The 13,293-nt window shown below is 37.0% G+C and overlaps 1 protein-coding gene across 1 annotated transcript in view; it reads right to left on the bottom strand.

Annotated features, from left to right (window-relative positions):
* Nucleotides 1-11,533, bottom strand: part of efna2a (ephrin-A2a) — an 88,314-nt gene extending 76,781 nt beyond the window's left edge. The window contains exon 1 of the mRNA XM_079819258.1: nt 10,603-11,533. Within this exon, the coding sequence (XP_079675384.1) occupies nt 10,603-10,712 (110 nt within the window). The 5' untranslated portion in view covers nt 10,713-11,533. The remainder of the gene's footprint in view (nt 1-10,602) is intronic.
* Between the last annotated feature and the right edge of the window lie 1,760 nt (nt 11,534-13,293).

Genomic DNA, 13,293 nt, shown 5'->3' on the forward strand with positions numbered 1-13,293 from the left:
CTGATATGATGCATAAAATATTCCTCAGGGCGTTAAAAATTAGCGATGCCATCCCTCGCTCTCTACGCCATCCACTTCATTGATATTCTTAGCAGTACATTTGGCATTAAAACCAAAAAGAGCATGACATAGTAAAGAGATGCAAAGGGGGCCAAAAACTGTCCTTCTCTAATGCCTGAAACCTCAGGGCTTTAGTTTCTCCTCCCACACACATGCACACTTTATAAAGTTTACTTAGCTGTTGCCTTTTTAAATACATCTCTTGTTCTAAAATAAACAATGTCCCCATTCGTCAAATACTTTAATCAATAAAAAAATAATCTTACTTTAATTAAACGAATGAATTAAAATCAGACTCAGAACTAAATATATTAATATGCAAAATATTGAATGTTAAAAAAAAAACAGATAAAAAAAAACAGTAATTCTAAATACATGTAACCCTCAAGTTTTAAATATATGGGGCGTCTTTGTAATTTTTTGGTTAAAATTTTACCTTGTGCTCAAGTCAATTTCTGGTCCTGTAAATACAAACCCATATTACTGACTTTTGTGTTACATAAAAAGATAAATGTTTCCATATAATGAAGGTTAATGGTGACAAATGAAGTGATCTCGATTCAAACACCCACGCAATCTTATTCCTAAACGATCTTATTCCTGAATAATTAATCTCTCTATTCATTTTTATTTCTGTCACAAATTTCTGTCACAATAATTCAAATTGAAATGTTTTCAGATAAACACTGATGTCTATGGTAGCAAATCACCTTTTGAAAGTAACTTGTCAAACAATGATTTTAACGATTACATCATTACATTAGTAGGTAGCGACAAGTGGCTTATACAAATGCACTTGTAATTGAATCATTTATTCAGGAGATTCATTCAAAAACACTGGTTCATCCAGTAATGAAACAAGTGAAGTCTTTATGAATGAGTCATTGAATAATAAATAAATTATGATTCTCAATTTATCCAGAATTCTGCAGCTTTACTACAAAGTGCCATACAAGTGGTCCATATGTTTTGTATGAGGAACAGACTGAAATGTAATAAATGGGTTTCTGGCTTCAGAAGACATACACATAAATAAACAGGCTACATAAGTAAATAAATGTGTGAAAAGCGCTTTATAAATTAAAATTATTATTATAAATATAGTGCACAAAGCACATGGACTCGTTTTATGATACCTTTATGGTGCTTTTTTGCAATTTTGCTCAAAAGTGTGCTAATCATTAAGGTAATCTGAGGTTAGCCGAGGTCTAAAACACAAATGTTAAATGATATCTTATCTCACACTAGTGTAATATCCTAATCATTTGTGAGACCAAGCCTCAGGGAGGGATTTTATCCCACATCCCGAATTCTAGGCCTAAGGACTGCAAACAGGTTTAGTATCTGGCTTTTATCTCAGTTAATATCTTAAACTGCCTTTAAACGCACAGACCGAAGCAGAGCTGTGTGTAATGTATTTAGGAATTATGCTACAACCCATTTTAATCCTCAGTTAGAAGGTGCTGATAAATAACCACACATGACCGAAATACACCAAGCAAAATGGCTTTGGAGAATAATGGTAGAGTTAAACATGCAGTACCTACTGCTCGTGTGTAATAGCTGCCGCTGGCAAAAAGTCATGGGGGATTTGGAGACTGTTGCCAAGAAAAGAGGTTCAATCAATAACCAATCTGTTGAAGTTTTATTCTGTGACAACATTCTTAATTAAGAGCCACTGTGGGCATGTCTGCGAGGGGCTGAGAAACACAGACAGCGCTGGGCTTGATATAGGACAACCACTTTCCGGTGCTGAGCACAATGGAGAGTTATAGCTTGGTTTAAGGCAACAGAAATGAGAACTTCACGCTGCCTAACTCACAGAGGATCATCTATGTCAGGAAACTCTAAATCACAAATGTACTTGGATGAAAACGGCATTGTAACCTGGCTTTTGTGTACCTTAATACATGTAAAGTAACACACTGGCTGGATTGAAGTACACATCCTGTGTGCTGTGCAGAACTGCCTCAGGACATCTAGCGAAATATATAGACTCTTCATTATATGATGCAGATAGCGCAAAGTGCCGTTAAGATGTCATTAATCAGCGAGGTCTGATGAGCTGCAAACACTCAGTCCCAGATTTAGTGATTGGATCCCTTATCAGGAATTCCGCTCTTCACCTAAAACGAGGTGAAGGACATTATCACAATTTATTGAGTGCACTTAATTAGCTGGGAATGCAAAGAGACAGATACTGTTCGGCTTTCAGCTAAAATGCTCATTATGTCGTTCTTCCGATCCTGCATGACTTTCTCTTTACCGTGAATTTTTGAGGAAAATCCTTGCTGCTTTTTGCATATAATGAAATAATACAATTTAAATGGTAACACACTTTACAATAAGGTTCATTAGATGAACTAATAATGAACTGCACTTATAAAGCATTTATATATCTTTGTTTTAACATTTACTAATACATTATTAAAGTCTTGTTAACATTAGTTAATGCACTGTGAACTAACATGAACAAACCATGAACAGCTGTATTTTTATTACGTTAACGTTAACAAAGATTAACTAATGCTGAACAGGTTCATGGTTAGTTCATGTTAACTAATGCATTAACTAATGTTAACTAATACAACCTTATTGTAAAGTGTTACCAATGAAATAATAAATGATAAAAAGGCACCATGACAGTCATAAGGAAAGTGCATCTGATGTCAAACCTAGGTGATCGGGGAAAAAATTAGATGGGAGGAACAAATACTGTATATTGCAATTGGTATAAATACTTTTAGGGCTGCAACTAATGATTATTTTGATAATCGATCATTCTGTTGTATGTGTATATGTTGTACGTTATAAGCAAAAATGGGTTAAAATATAAACATTACATTCGAAACCTAAAATCAACTGATTGCTTATTATTTTAAAGCAGAAATTAAAATGACTCAATTAAAAATGATAAACAAAAGCACAAAATCTTGACTTGTATGAGGTATGAAAAACACACATTCACTCGTCTGAACATAGTATTATATTACATTAATAGGCTCTTCCAACAATAATGCCTTTACTATTACTGCTCGCATAAATATGATTACTTGTGTTACATATTTAAACCTACGCTTAATTTCTGACAAAAATGCAAAATGTGTAGCCTATTTTAGTCAGAGTTATTGTGCTCCTATTCTACTGTGCTCTGTCTGTTTGACGTGCATTCAAGCGTTGATTGAACTCTGAAATTTAAAAGGACGCTTGTGGTCAGAATATGCTAAATGGAAATACTTGCAGGACTTTCTAAGATTTACAGATAAGGATATAACCATAAAACGTAAGTTATGCGCTGAGGAAAACGTGTCAGAGGCATTAAACAGCACACACACACCTGTCAAAGCACGACAGGGCCAGATGCGGTAAGCACTTATCCTTTGTTTGAAGTGCTTATAAATATAAAGCATTCTCATGTTTCGGACAACATGGATCCTGTACCTTTCCTCAGCACCTCAGTCGTTTGTCTGTGTCCTCCACTATTTTCCAAATGCGTTTTGTCCTTAGAAATGGGTAATTCATTAAAGTGACGAATTGGATCCTTGCTATAAAATTTTAATTTCAATTCCTCTTAACGATTTCTTTGTGTGCATTTAAATGTGATTTTAAACCAAGAAGACTTGTGCGCTGTTTTCTGTGCTGCACAGACATCCAAAGCTCGCACAGAAATTCGTCTCTCTGAAACTAGTTCTCTTTTGCGTCTTCTTGCACTTGAACGGACAAATACACGGAAAATTGTCAAAATATCCTCGCAAACACAGTCGGGTCTGTCTTAAGTGAAAGTAAACAGTTGAGGAAAAAAATGCATGTGTAACAGTATATTGGATCTGTGCATTCGTTCTTAAAGTGACAGCAGCCTAATAATCCTGCTGCCATCTGTGTAATTAACATTAATCAAACAACAAAAGACAAAGATAAAATTTACTCCTGATCTTGACTGAATAACTTTTGTAACTATATTTGTAATGTATATTTTATTTATAAATTGCAGTTATTTTACATTTGGAATGACGTAGAAGACTCCCTTGTGGTTGTTCTTTATTTGAGGCTCAGTTTGTAGTTATAAGTACAGTCTCACAGACAGTAACAATAAAAATACTTATTTTATTGGTTACAATACAAAGTAACGTTGTTGCCTTCTTTTTCGGCTCTTGTGTTTCTTCATTTTAGCCTTTGGCCACATCCACACGAAGCCAGAGCTTTCCCTATCCAATCTTTTTTTCCCCTCGTCTCAAGAAATATCTGCGTACACACGAAACCACTGAAACCGACTCAAAACGATGTAGTATACATGCCAGACCAGTATGTGGCGCTGTAATTCTGCCACAGAAATACACTAAAAACGGAGAAGAAGAGTTGTGGAAGAGGAACAGCAACGGTCGGAAGTGAGGCAAAATCCAAGGGGGTAATCCAGCACCCAGAAAGCGTACGTTCCATAGAGGCAGCCATTGCTAACCAAGCCATCACCTGCTGTTAGCATTCCATTGACTCCCATTCATTTTGGCGAATAACTTTACATCTGAGGCGTTTAAAGACTCCATTTGTCCATTGTTTATTTCTAAAGAAACACGAAAATGTATAAAAGGCTCCATTACCTTGTATCTTACACTATCGCTCTGCAGAAGCCGTTTTTGTAAAAATAGGCTAACGATTGCGTCATAACCACGCGACTCTCGGCGCGCAGTAGAGAAATTACCGTACAGACAGGAGGAGAAGCTCGCAGGCAATCTTTTACTGTATATGAGGCAATGTATTAAAATAAATAAATACTATGAAAAATGACAAAAATAATTAATCAGAATACTTACCAAAAGTTGCTCCTGCTCATGCTCTCAGTCTCTGCAAGATTCACTAGAATTCACTCTGCAAGAACTACTAGAAGACTTACAACTGTCAGACAGGTTGTTCACATCACATCTATTATCTATTAAAATCTATTATTATTAGTAATATGCGTTGCTAAGGACTTCATTTGGACAACTTTAAAGGCTATTTTCTCAATATTTCGATTTTTTTGCACCCTCAGATTCCAGATTTTCAGCCAAATATATATCCTAACAAACCATACATCAATGGAAAGCTTATTTATCAGTTTTCAGATGATGTATAAAAGTCAATTTTAAAAAAATCACCCTTATGACTGGTTTTGTGGTCCAGGGTCACATATGGCATTAATTAAAAAACAAGTAAATAACATGTAAGCAATATCATTATCAAAATCCCAAACACTTTGTTCCGTTGTATTTATTTGTGCTATTGCTAATGTATTTGTTCTTATTAAATTACTTGTTTACTTGTCTTTAATAATGCTTGATATTTATATTATTTAGTTGTTTTTGCTGTGATATTTTTTAAACCATAGGCAAAGTTCCCTGTTGATTTTTGTTGATGGTAAGAATAACTAAGTATTTCGTTTTTTACCTTATTAGAATCGAAACTAAGAAATCGCTAAGAATCGGAATCGATACGCAGAATTGGAATCGGAATTGCTCAAATTCAAGCGATAGATACCCAACCCTACATATCAGTGATACATAAATGATTCGAACATTTTTAGGTGAATTATACCTAAAACTATACCATTTGTCATTGCCATGAAAAAGGTTTTTTTTTTCATTTAATATTTTTCCAATCATTTCATGGTTCTACATTAACAATTCAATATTTGAAAAACAACACATTTCATAATATTATAATCCGATGTTGCAAATTCCTGTGTAAATGCATTTATGCATCCTAGCACAAACTGTGTAAATGCACCTTTTTGTTGCGTGCATTGCCTTTTTAGCTTTTGTGCTCTGAGGTGTAAAAGCTGCATAAGAGAAGTGATAATTAACAAAAAATAAATCACAAAAGAAAGAAATCTCATTCCATCAGCACAAGAATCCTACAATCTGATTTTCACATTTCCCATCCAGTTGGTCTATTCAATGACTGCTGAACAAGCATGTGTCAAGTCTGAAACTGCACACCCTAAAACAATGTCGAGCTTCTGTTCCACAGTGCTGCAAGGGCTCCGACAGCTTGAAAAATTCCTTGAGTTGTATCCCCAAGACAGACACAGCATACTGTGCAAGCACTGAAAGCAAGACATACAGCAAAAGCAACATCCACAACCCCAGCTATGTATTTAAAGAGAAAGATTTATGAAAGTTTACTGGAAAAAGGACAGCCTTTTTTTCCCCCAGATTGCTTGTGGAAAGTGGAAAAACACACATTAATGCAGTGGTTTGCCACAGGTCTTACTGTAGCCCCGGGGTTAGAACGGCACCTTGTGCTATTTTTAAACGTTTAAGAGCATCACTTTTATGTAATAGTATGATTTAGACCATGTCCATCTCAAAGTACATGTTTTATTCTGTTTCCCTCAGATAAACATACACAGTTGCTCCACTCGCTGAAATGTTTAAGCCTTGGGAAAAACCACAAAACTGCATTAATACACAACAGATACCGAGATGTAATTAGGGTCTAATAGAACTTGAAAACTTAAGCACTAGAACACTTTTACCATGAAGAGATAAATATCTACCACTGCTCATGTTGAATTAATTGGATGAAAATGACAGAATAATCAGGGCTAAAACTAAAAACAGAACGGAAGCACTCTGACGCGCTGCAACCAAATGATAAAACCAAAGGGGATGAATCTTTAACCAGCGAACCTACATATTTCAAGACATATTCCCATAGGACAATGAGTCACTGGTGAAGCACCTGGAGAGTGCAGTAAAATCAGAAAGAGACCTTCAAACAGAAAGAGGAAGAACTACTAATACTTAACAACCATTCCGGTTTTCAAAAGACGCCCGTTTCCTGACAGGACTGTGCTGTGTTTTGAAAACGTAATTCATCTGGTGAAAGATGTCAGCACTGTGACCGTCTCCGCAGAGAGCAGCTGGGTAAAAACATCTTGAAAATACATTTTTAGCCACAAAGGTTGCGAACTTGAGATAGACAGGAATGACAAATCAGAACATGAGCATGAGACCTCTTTACTGTGCGAAACAGCTACTTGAGATCTACCTGCTTTGTCTGACAAGAGGAAATTTGATGCGCTTCTGACTGAGTATACGAGTGCCATCTCAGCATAAGGACGGATGAGAATGAGGATATAAAACGAGTTTCATTTTGAAAAATAAATTCCACCTAAAAACGACAGAGCAAATGTACGTAAATGACTAGCCCAACTGAAGGGTATCGTAAATATATCTGAGCCTGGAGTGCTTGAGATTCTCCCCGATGTAGACGGCTCAAAGACGGGTATTTCAAAGCCGTTACATCATCATCACAGCTGTAGATCGTCAAAATCATTAGACATGGTTGTGCAACTCCATCTAACAGCAAACAATCAGACGAGAGGTTATGTTTAATTAAATTCAATCACGAATAACAATAAGCCCATATAATGACTTGCAAACCGGACTCATCTGCGCATTGTATGTTGCACAGGCAATTTACTTTAAGATATTCATAGCCTTTCTCGGAGCCTGGGCTATTCGTGGCTGCCATCAAGACCTTTTCACACAGTCATTGTTTCCATAATGGTAACAATTTAGAGGTGAACCTGCATGCAAATAACCCTCGGTTGCTTTGCTGTGCCAGGACTTCAACAGAAAGCACTACCGCAGGCCCCAAAAGGCAGCCGCAGAGTGTCTCCGAAAAAAGCAGTGTGAGCTGTCAAGGGAATAATGACAGCAGCCATCTATGAATCACTGTGAGCACTGGATTCCTCAGCTCCACTTGTTTTTTTTTTCTCTCCTTCGTCTTTCCTTTGCGAAGGCAGAGACAACATCCAGCACTGAGCTGCTGTCCCCAGCCAACCGCAGCACAACTTGAGCGAGGGGCTATGAGCCGGGACTTCTGTTAAGAACCTCAAAGCTTTCAAGAAGAGAGGGCCTTTTGAAGGATAAACCACAGGATTAGATTAGTCCATCCTCTTGGGTTACAGAGCTGGGCATCTTCCCCTTTTTTTTCATTTGGACCCCCAAGAGGCCAACCATATTGGCATTGAGGGGATGTCCATCTTCTTTTCAGTGTGGGGCTTCAATAGAAAACCCCTGACAGGGAGCTTAAGAGAGGGAAAATATGATTCATGGCAAGCTTTTAATGCTCAAGGTGAATTGCCCTGCAAAAGGCTCACCTCGATTGTGACTACAATACTGCAAGAGGACTAGAAGGGAGGTCAGGGTGGGCTGAAAAGTAAAGCTGACCCCTGAGATTTCTTTTTTTTTGGGAGAGGGGGAGGGATTGTTTCTCGTACAATCTCTTGGTGGGGCTCAAATGCGGCCCTTTTTGATAGTGTAGCTGGAAAATAAGAGAAATACATGTTCTTTGTGAGCAGGGTTACAGGCTACTCACGTCTAAGAAATGCCTTTTTCTTTCAGTTCTGAAAACTATTCCAGCATAAAAAAAGCCTTTAATGGCATCCATGAATAACCTCCAACCTTTCTATTCCACAAAAAAAAGCTCTTCATAGTAAAAAACTATATACTTTTATCAACTTTGAAAAAAATAAATAATAAAAGTCCTTAACACCAAGGAAAGATCTGTTACCTAAAAGGTTTTTGGTTGCAAAATACCCCTTTTGGAAACGTTATTTTTAAGAGCGTAAAGCCGATTCAAGCTAAATCATAAACAGAGGAAATGGATTTTAGACTCCTAACACCGCATATTTATCGTCTTAAGAGTGGAAACAGGTAACGCATCCTGCTAAATAAGGATTATTGAAGATTGAGCGCATCAGGGTGGCTTATTCAATGCAAAAAATTCAAATCCAGCCCTACATTTCACTGAGGTGGAAGAGCATGCTCCCAGCTCGAGAAGAAATCTTCCTCTGAGCCTCTTTAATATTTTAAACCTCGGCAGACTACTGATGTACTGCAAGACAGCCACTCTTAACTTTGTTAATTCAGCCGTGAGAGCACCTTCACCGTGTTTATTTATCTAGCCAAACTCTACCTGAGGAGCTGCATGTCAAAAGCCATTAGGCTGACATCCCCTGAGCAAACCCTCCAAGCCAGCAAGAGAACCCTGCTCACAGATACCCTTGAAATAAGGAGGAATGAGCAATGTCAAGGAACTTCACATGAAACTTATGATTTCGAAACCTGTCAACCCTGTGAAAGCGTCTGGGGTCGCTGCTCTCTTGATTGACAAAAAATAGCCTACATCATGACAATAGTGTGCAATTTTTGGATTCAGCTCATTCAGACTCTTGAAAAATACCATGATATTCACTACATTTGGCATCTCCACATCATATAGATTTAACAAGTTTTGTTATTCTGTTGTTATTTCATTTTGAAACTGACAAAATGACAGCATCAGATTCAGCTGTAGTGAACAAATCCTGGCATATATTATATGATCCCTACTTGCTTTTTTCTTCAACCCTGAGTACTTTTCTAAGAGGATAAGCCGTGTTAAACTCATACTTAGTCACAAATATTTTACGGATGATGCAAATTCTACAATACACACAGACATTTAACTTACACTTTGTAATTCATAAAATTAATACTTTTCAAACACAAGAAAAGCCCATCTCCATCATGGCCCGGGGTTTGAACAGAGTATGGCAAGCCATTGTAACATGTATTCCTTAACACTAAGTTGCACTTATTTTAATGACCAGTAATTAATTAATTTGTGACTAGAACCTAATCAATTAGTTGTTAGTGCTTATTTATTAGATCTTAGTGGTCATTTGCTGCTAGTCACTATCCCAATTGTACTATTGCAAGGTGTGCCATTGGATAGAAAAAAATAAACTAGGCTATGAAAAGTCAACTACTGAGTATTATTGCTAGCCCTCCAGTTTTACTAATCATTCTTAAAAAGGTACTAGAACTTTAGTTAGCAACTTATTTGACTGGTTAGACTATTTGTATACTTGTGTATTGTAGCAGTTTTTCTGCTAGCATGCATTCCATTACTTATAACTTTTTTAATCATGCTAGTATGATTCAACGGAAACACTTAAATTTAGGGTCCAATTCTTGCTATTGACTAGCTGCTTATTAGCATGCATATTACTAGGAAATTGGCTGTTTATTAGTACTTATAAAGCACATATTAATGCCTTATTCTGCATGACCTTATCCTACATCCTTTAATCCTACTCAATACCTAAACGCTACACAAACTATCTATTAATAAGCAGTAAATAAGGAGTTTATTGAAGCAAAAGTAATTGTTAATAGTGAATATGTGCTTCCCATACTAAAGTGTTACTGATTTAACCTTAGCCAGACACTCTGACTAGTTATTACATATGACAAATAACAATACAAAAATGTCACTAGTAACAAACGCGATCGATAGTCTCAAATATTTAAATGTTTTACTCTACTAGTAAAAGTAAAACAGGTAGGCTATCAGTAACAACTGGAATAATGACTAGTTTTGAAACATACACATTGGAATTCAATGGTAAAATAAAAAGCAAATTACTAAATACTACACGTAATGTAAAGGAAATGGTACACTAATATAACGCAGGACTAAATATGAACCCAGCTTGCCATAGCGTACACTCACCTGGAGTTTGAACTGTTCCAGTAGACCGCATGTCTGTCTGAGATGATCCTGTCGTCCGACCAAACGGAGACCCAACACACTACCGTAAAAACCACCAGTGGCAACTCCATTTGAGTTGTTATACTAGTCTTCACCTCCAAAAGAAGATTCTCGATCGCTTATTTCACAGACAAATTTTCAAATACCCGCTTGCTTGAGTGAATGTATATACGCAGTTTTGTACATCATAACTAGGCTTGTAATCCAGAGCGATTTTCATTCCTTCAGACAGAAAGAGCAGCAGCATCACTTTCTGTAGCTCACTTCATAAACGGCGCACAGTTGATGCTTTTAAGGGAAAATCCATTACACTTGGTTCTTATGCTGCGAGAGGGCTCCAATGTGGTCCACGGTCATTTTTTATCGCTCTGTCAGAAATCCGTCCATCATCTGAACGCGGGACAGTGTAATGCGCGTCTCGAGCCTCCTACAGTGATGCTCCCCGTTTGCAGCGCTGCAACTTCCAGATACCTCTACCCCATGTGGTCTACACGAGAAGCACACATGAAACACATCCCCGTCTGTAACGCACGCCTTTCTGCTTCGCGATTCTTCAGTGCTGCATCTTATTCGCACAAGTTATCTGTTAGTTGTTGGCGGAATCGTGTTGTTTCTAGCTCGCTCCAGTTGAAAAGCAGCTAGATCCTATAACGCACATCTCAAGCCGAGTCCTCTCAGTCCTGGAGGAACAAAGGCAATTTTGCCCCATTCTGGCTTAAACATCTTCGCCTTTGCTCACAGTTTGGATCAGCTTTTCGGATCTGGTATACGCTAGCTTCGATCAACTAAATCGTGCAGGCTGCCCAATGCATCTGACTCGCGCACTTCTTCTTCATAATTCATCGGTTCATCTTGAATCTGATTCGTGTGCGACAGTTATCATCAGTGGTGTACCTTCAGGAGGGGGCGGGGCCTGGACGAGCTCTCTTCAAACTCACCTCTGCCATTTAGCTACTTATCTCAAGATTGCTCATATGCGTCTTTAAACCGTTTTTAAGCATTTTAAGGTCCTTTTATCAAATCATTTCCGTCTCATTACAGTAGTAATGAACCATTGCCCAAAAAAGTTGCTAGTTACTAAAAATGTAGACTAAATAGATTCGTATAAACAATACATTTTGATAGGTCCTTCAATAAAAACTACTTAAGAAATGCCAATTTATATTTATTTTATATTTGTATATTTTCATTTTGATCTCTTTTCAGCACCCTTGAAAGTTTGCTGAGGCTAGCTACTCTGCTGTATTCAATTTTAAATGCCTGAAAAGATTCAATGAGCTACATTTCCCTTGCTTATACCCTAGTAATTTACTGAAACTTCAAGCAGCAAATAGCATGCAAGGCAAATTATTTAAATATCTGAAAAGCAGAGTCTGGTTACTGGTATAGGATTATTAGATAGGCCAACTTTCTAAGCATTGGCTCATCTTTAATGGAGCTGCTTCACCTGATCCAATAAAGCAATCCTCTGAAGCATGAAAAATGGTTTGCTTATTGCCCTGTGAACATACTTAAACTCATATGATTCTGTGACTTCTGAGTTCCCAGTAAATGTTATGGTTTTTAAAAAATGTTAATGGTAATTAAAGGTTAGCTACATTGTTTACACGCCATGAAGTGGCTAATTTTACCCACTCAAAGCCCAGTCTGTTTATAGCCCTGATGCTTCAGTGATGCTAACGGGATGGACATCTGAATTTATTTATTTGGGTATGAAATATATTTGCATATTTTATGTATATCTGCTTGATTGCAGGGATGTGCAGCAGAGGCATACCAAGGATTCTGACTCTGAGAAGAGGAGGCAATACTTTCAGAAAATGAGAACGAGATGGGGGAAAGATAGGCAGATTGGCAAGAAAAAAAGATTTGTAGAGAAGAAATTTAGAATGATGTATGGAAAAAAAATATGCGAAAGAGACTTTTATCAGAAAACATCCCTTCTGAGTCTAATCATGTGACCATTACAACAACAAAAACTGTAAAACCCATAACCCTCCTAAATTTACACTTTTATAAATAATTGAGCTTGACCTATATGACTTTTAAAAAATGCCATGTTCTTTTATATAAAAAAAACTTTTTCACAAGTAACGGTGCAAACAGCACCAAAATGTAGGACTGACCCACTTTTGAATATTAAGCTAGTGCGCCACCTGCTGTACGAGAAGCAGAATATAACATTCATTCGAGAGACTTCCAGTGTACAAGTGGTGTTTTAAAATGAAGTCCTCACATTTCTATATACTGTAGGGCTATATCAAATTTTCGTACATACTGTAGAGATAAGCTATACATATACAAAACTATTTATGGGGCTCTCTATGCATCCAAAAAATGAAAAATCTGTATTAATATTCAAACAAGATATACACATTTTCTAGTGATAATGGCAGAGAAACACCGCTTGCATTAAAAAAGCAGTAGTTCAAAGGGAATGTATTTGTCTTATTCCATTCTAGATGGCAGTGTATCTCCAGCTATCCCACATTCAACCTCATTTGGAAAGTTACATAGCTAAAAATTATTTCAAATAGTTTCCTACATTAATTTCTCATTCAATATTCTCTAACAGCATACAGATGGTAAGAAAGAAGTTAGTGAAACCAGTGAGTTGAAAAGAGCTTGTTAACCACATGACTGACAGAGCCA

Source organism: Gobio gobio (genome assembly GCF_949357685.1).
Source record: "Gobio gobio genome assembly, chromosome: 6".
NCBI lineage: Eukaryota > Metazoa > Chordata > Actinopteri > Cypriniformes > Gobionidae > Gobio > Gobio gobio.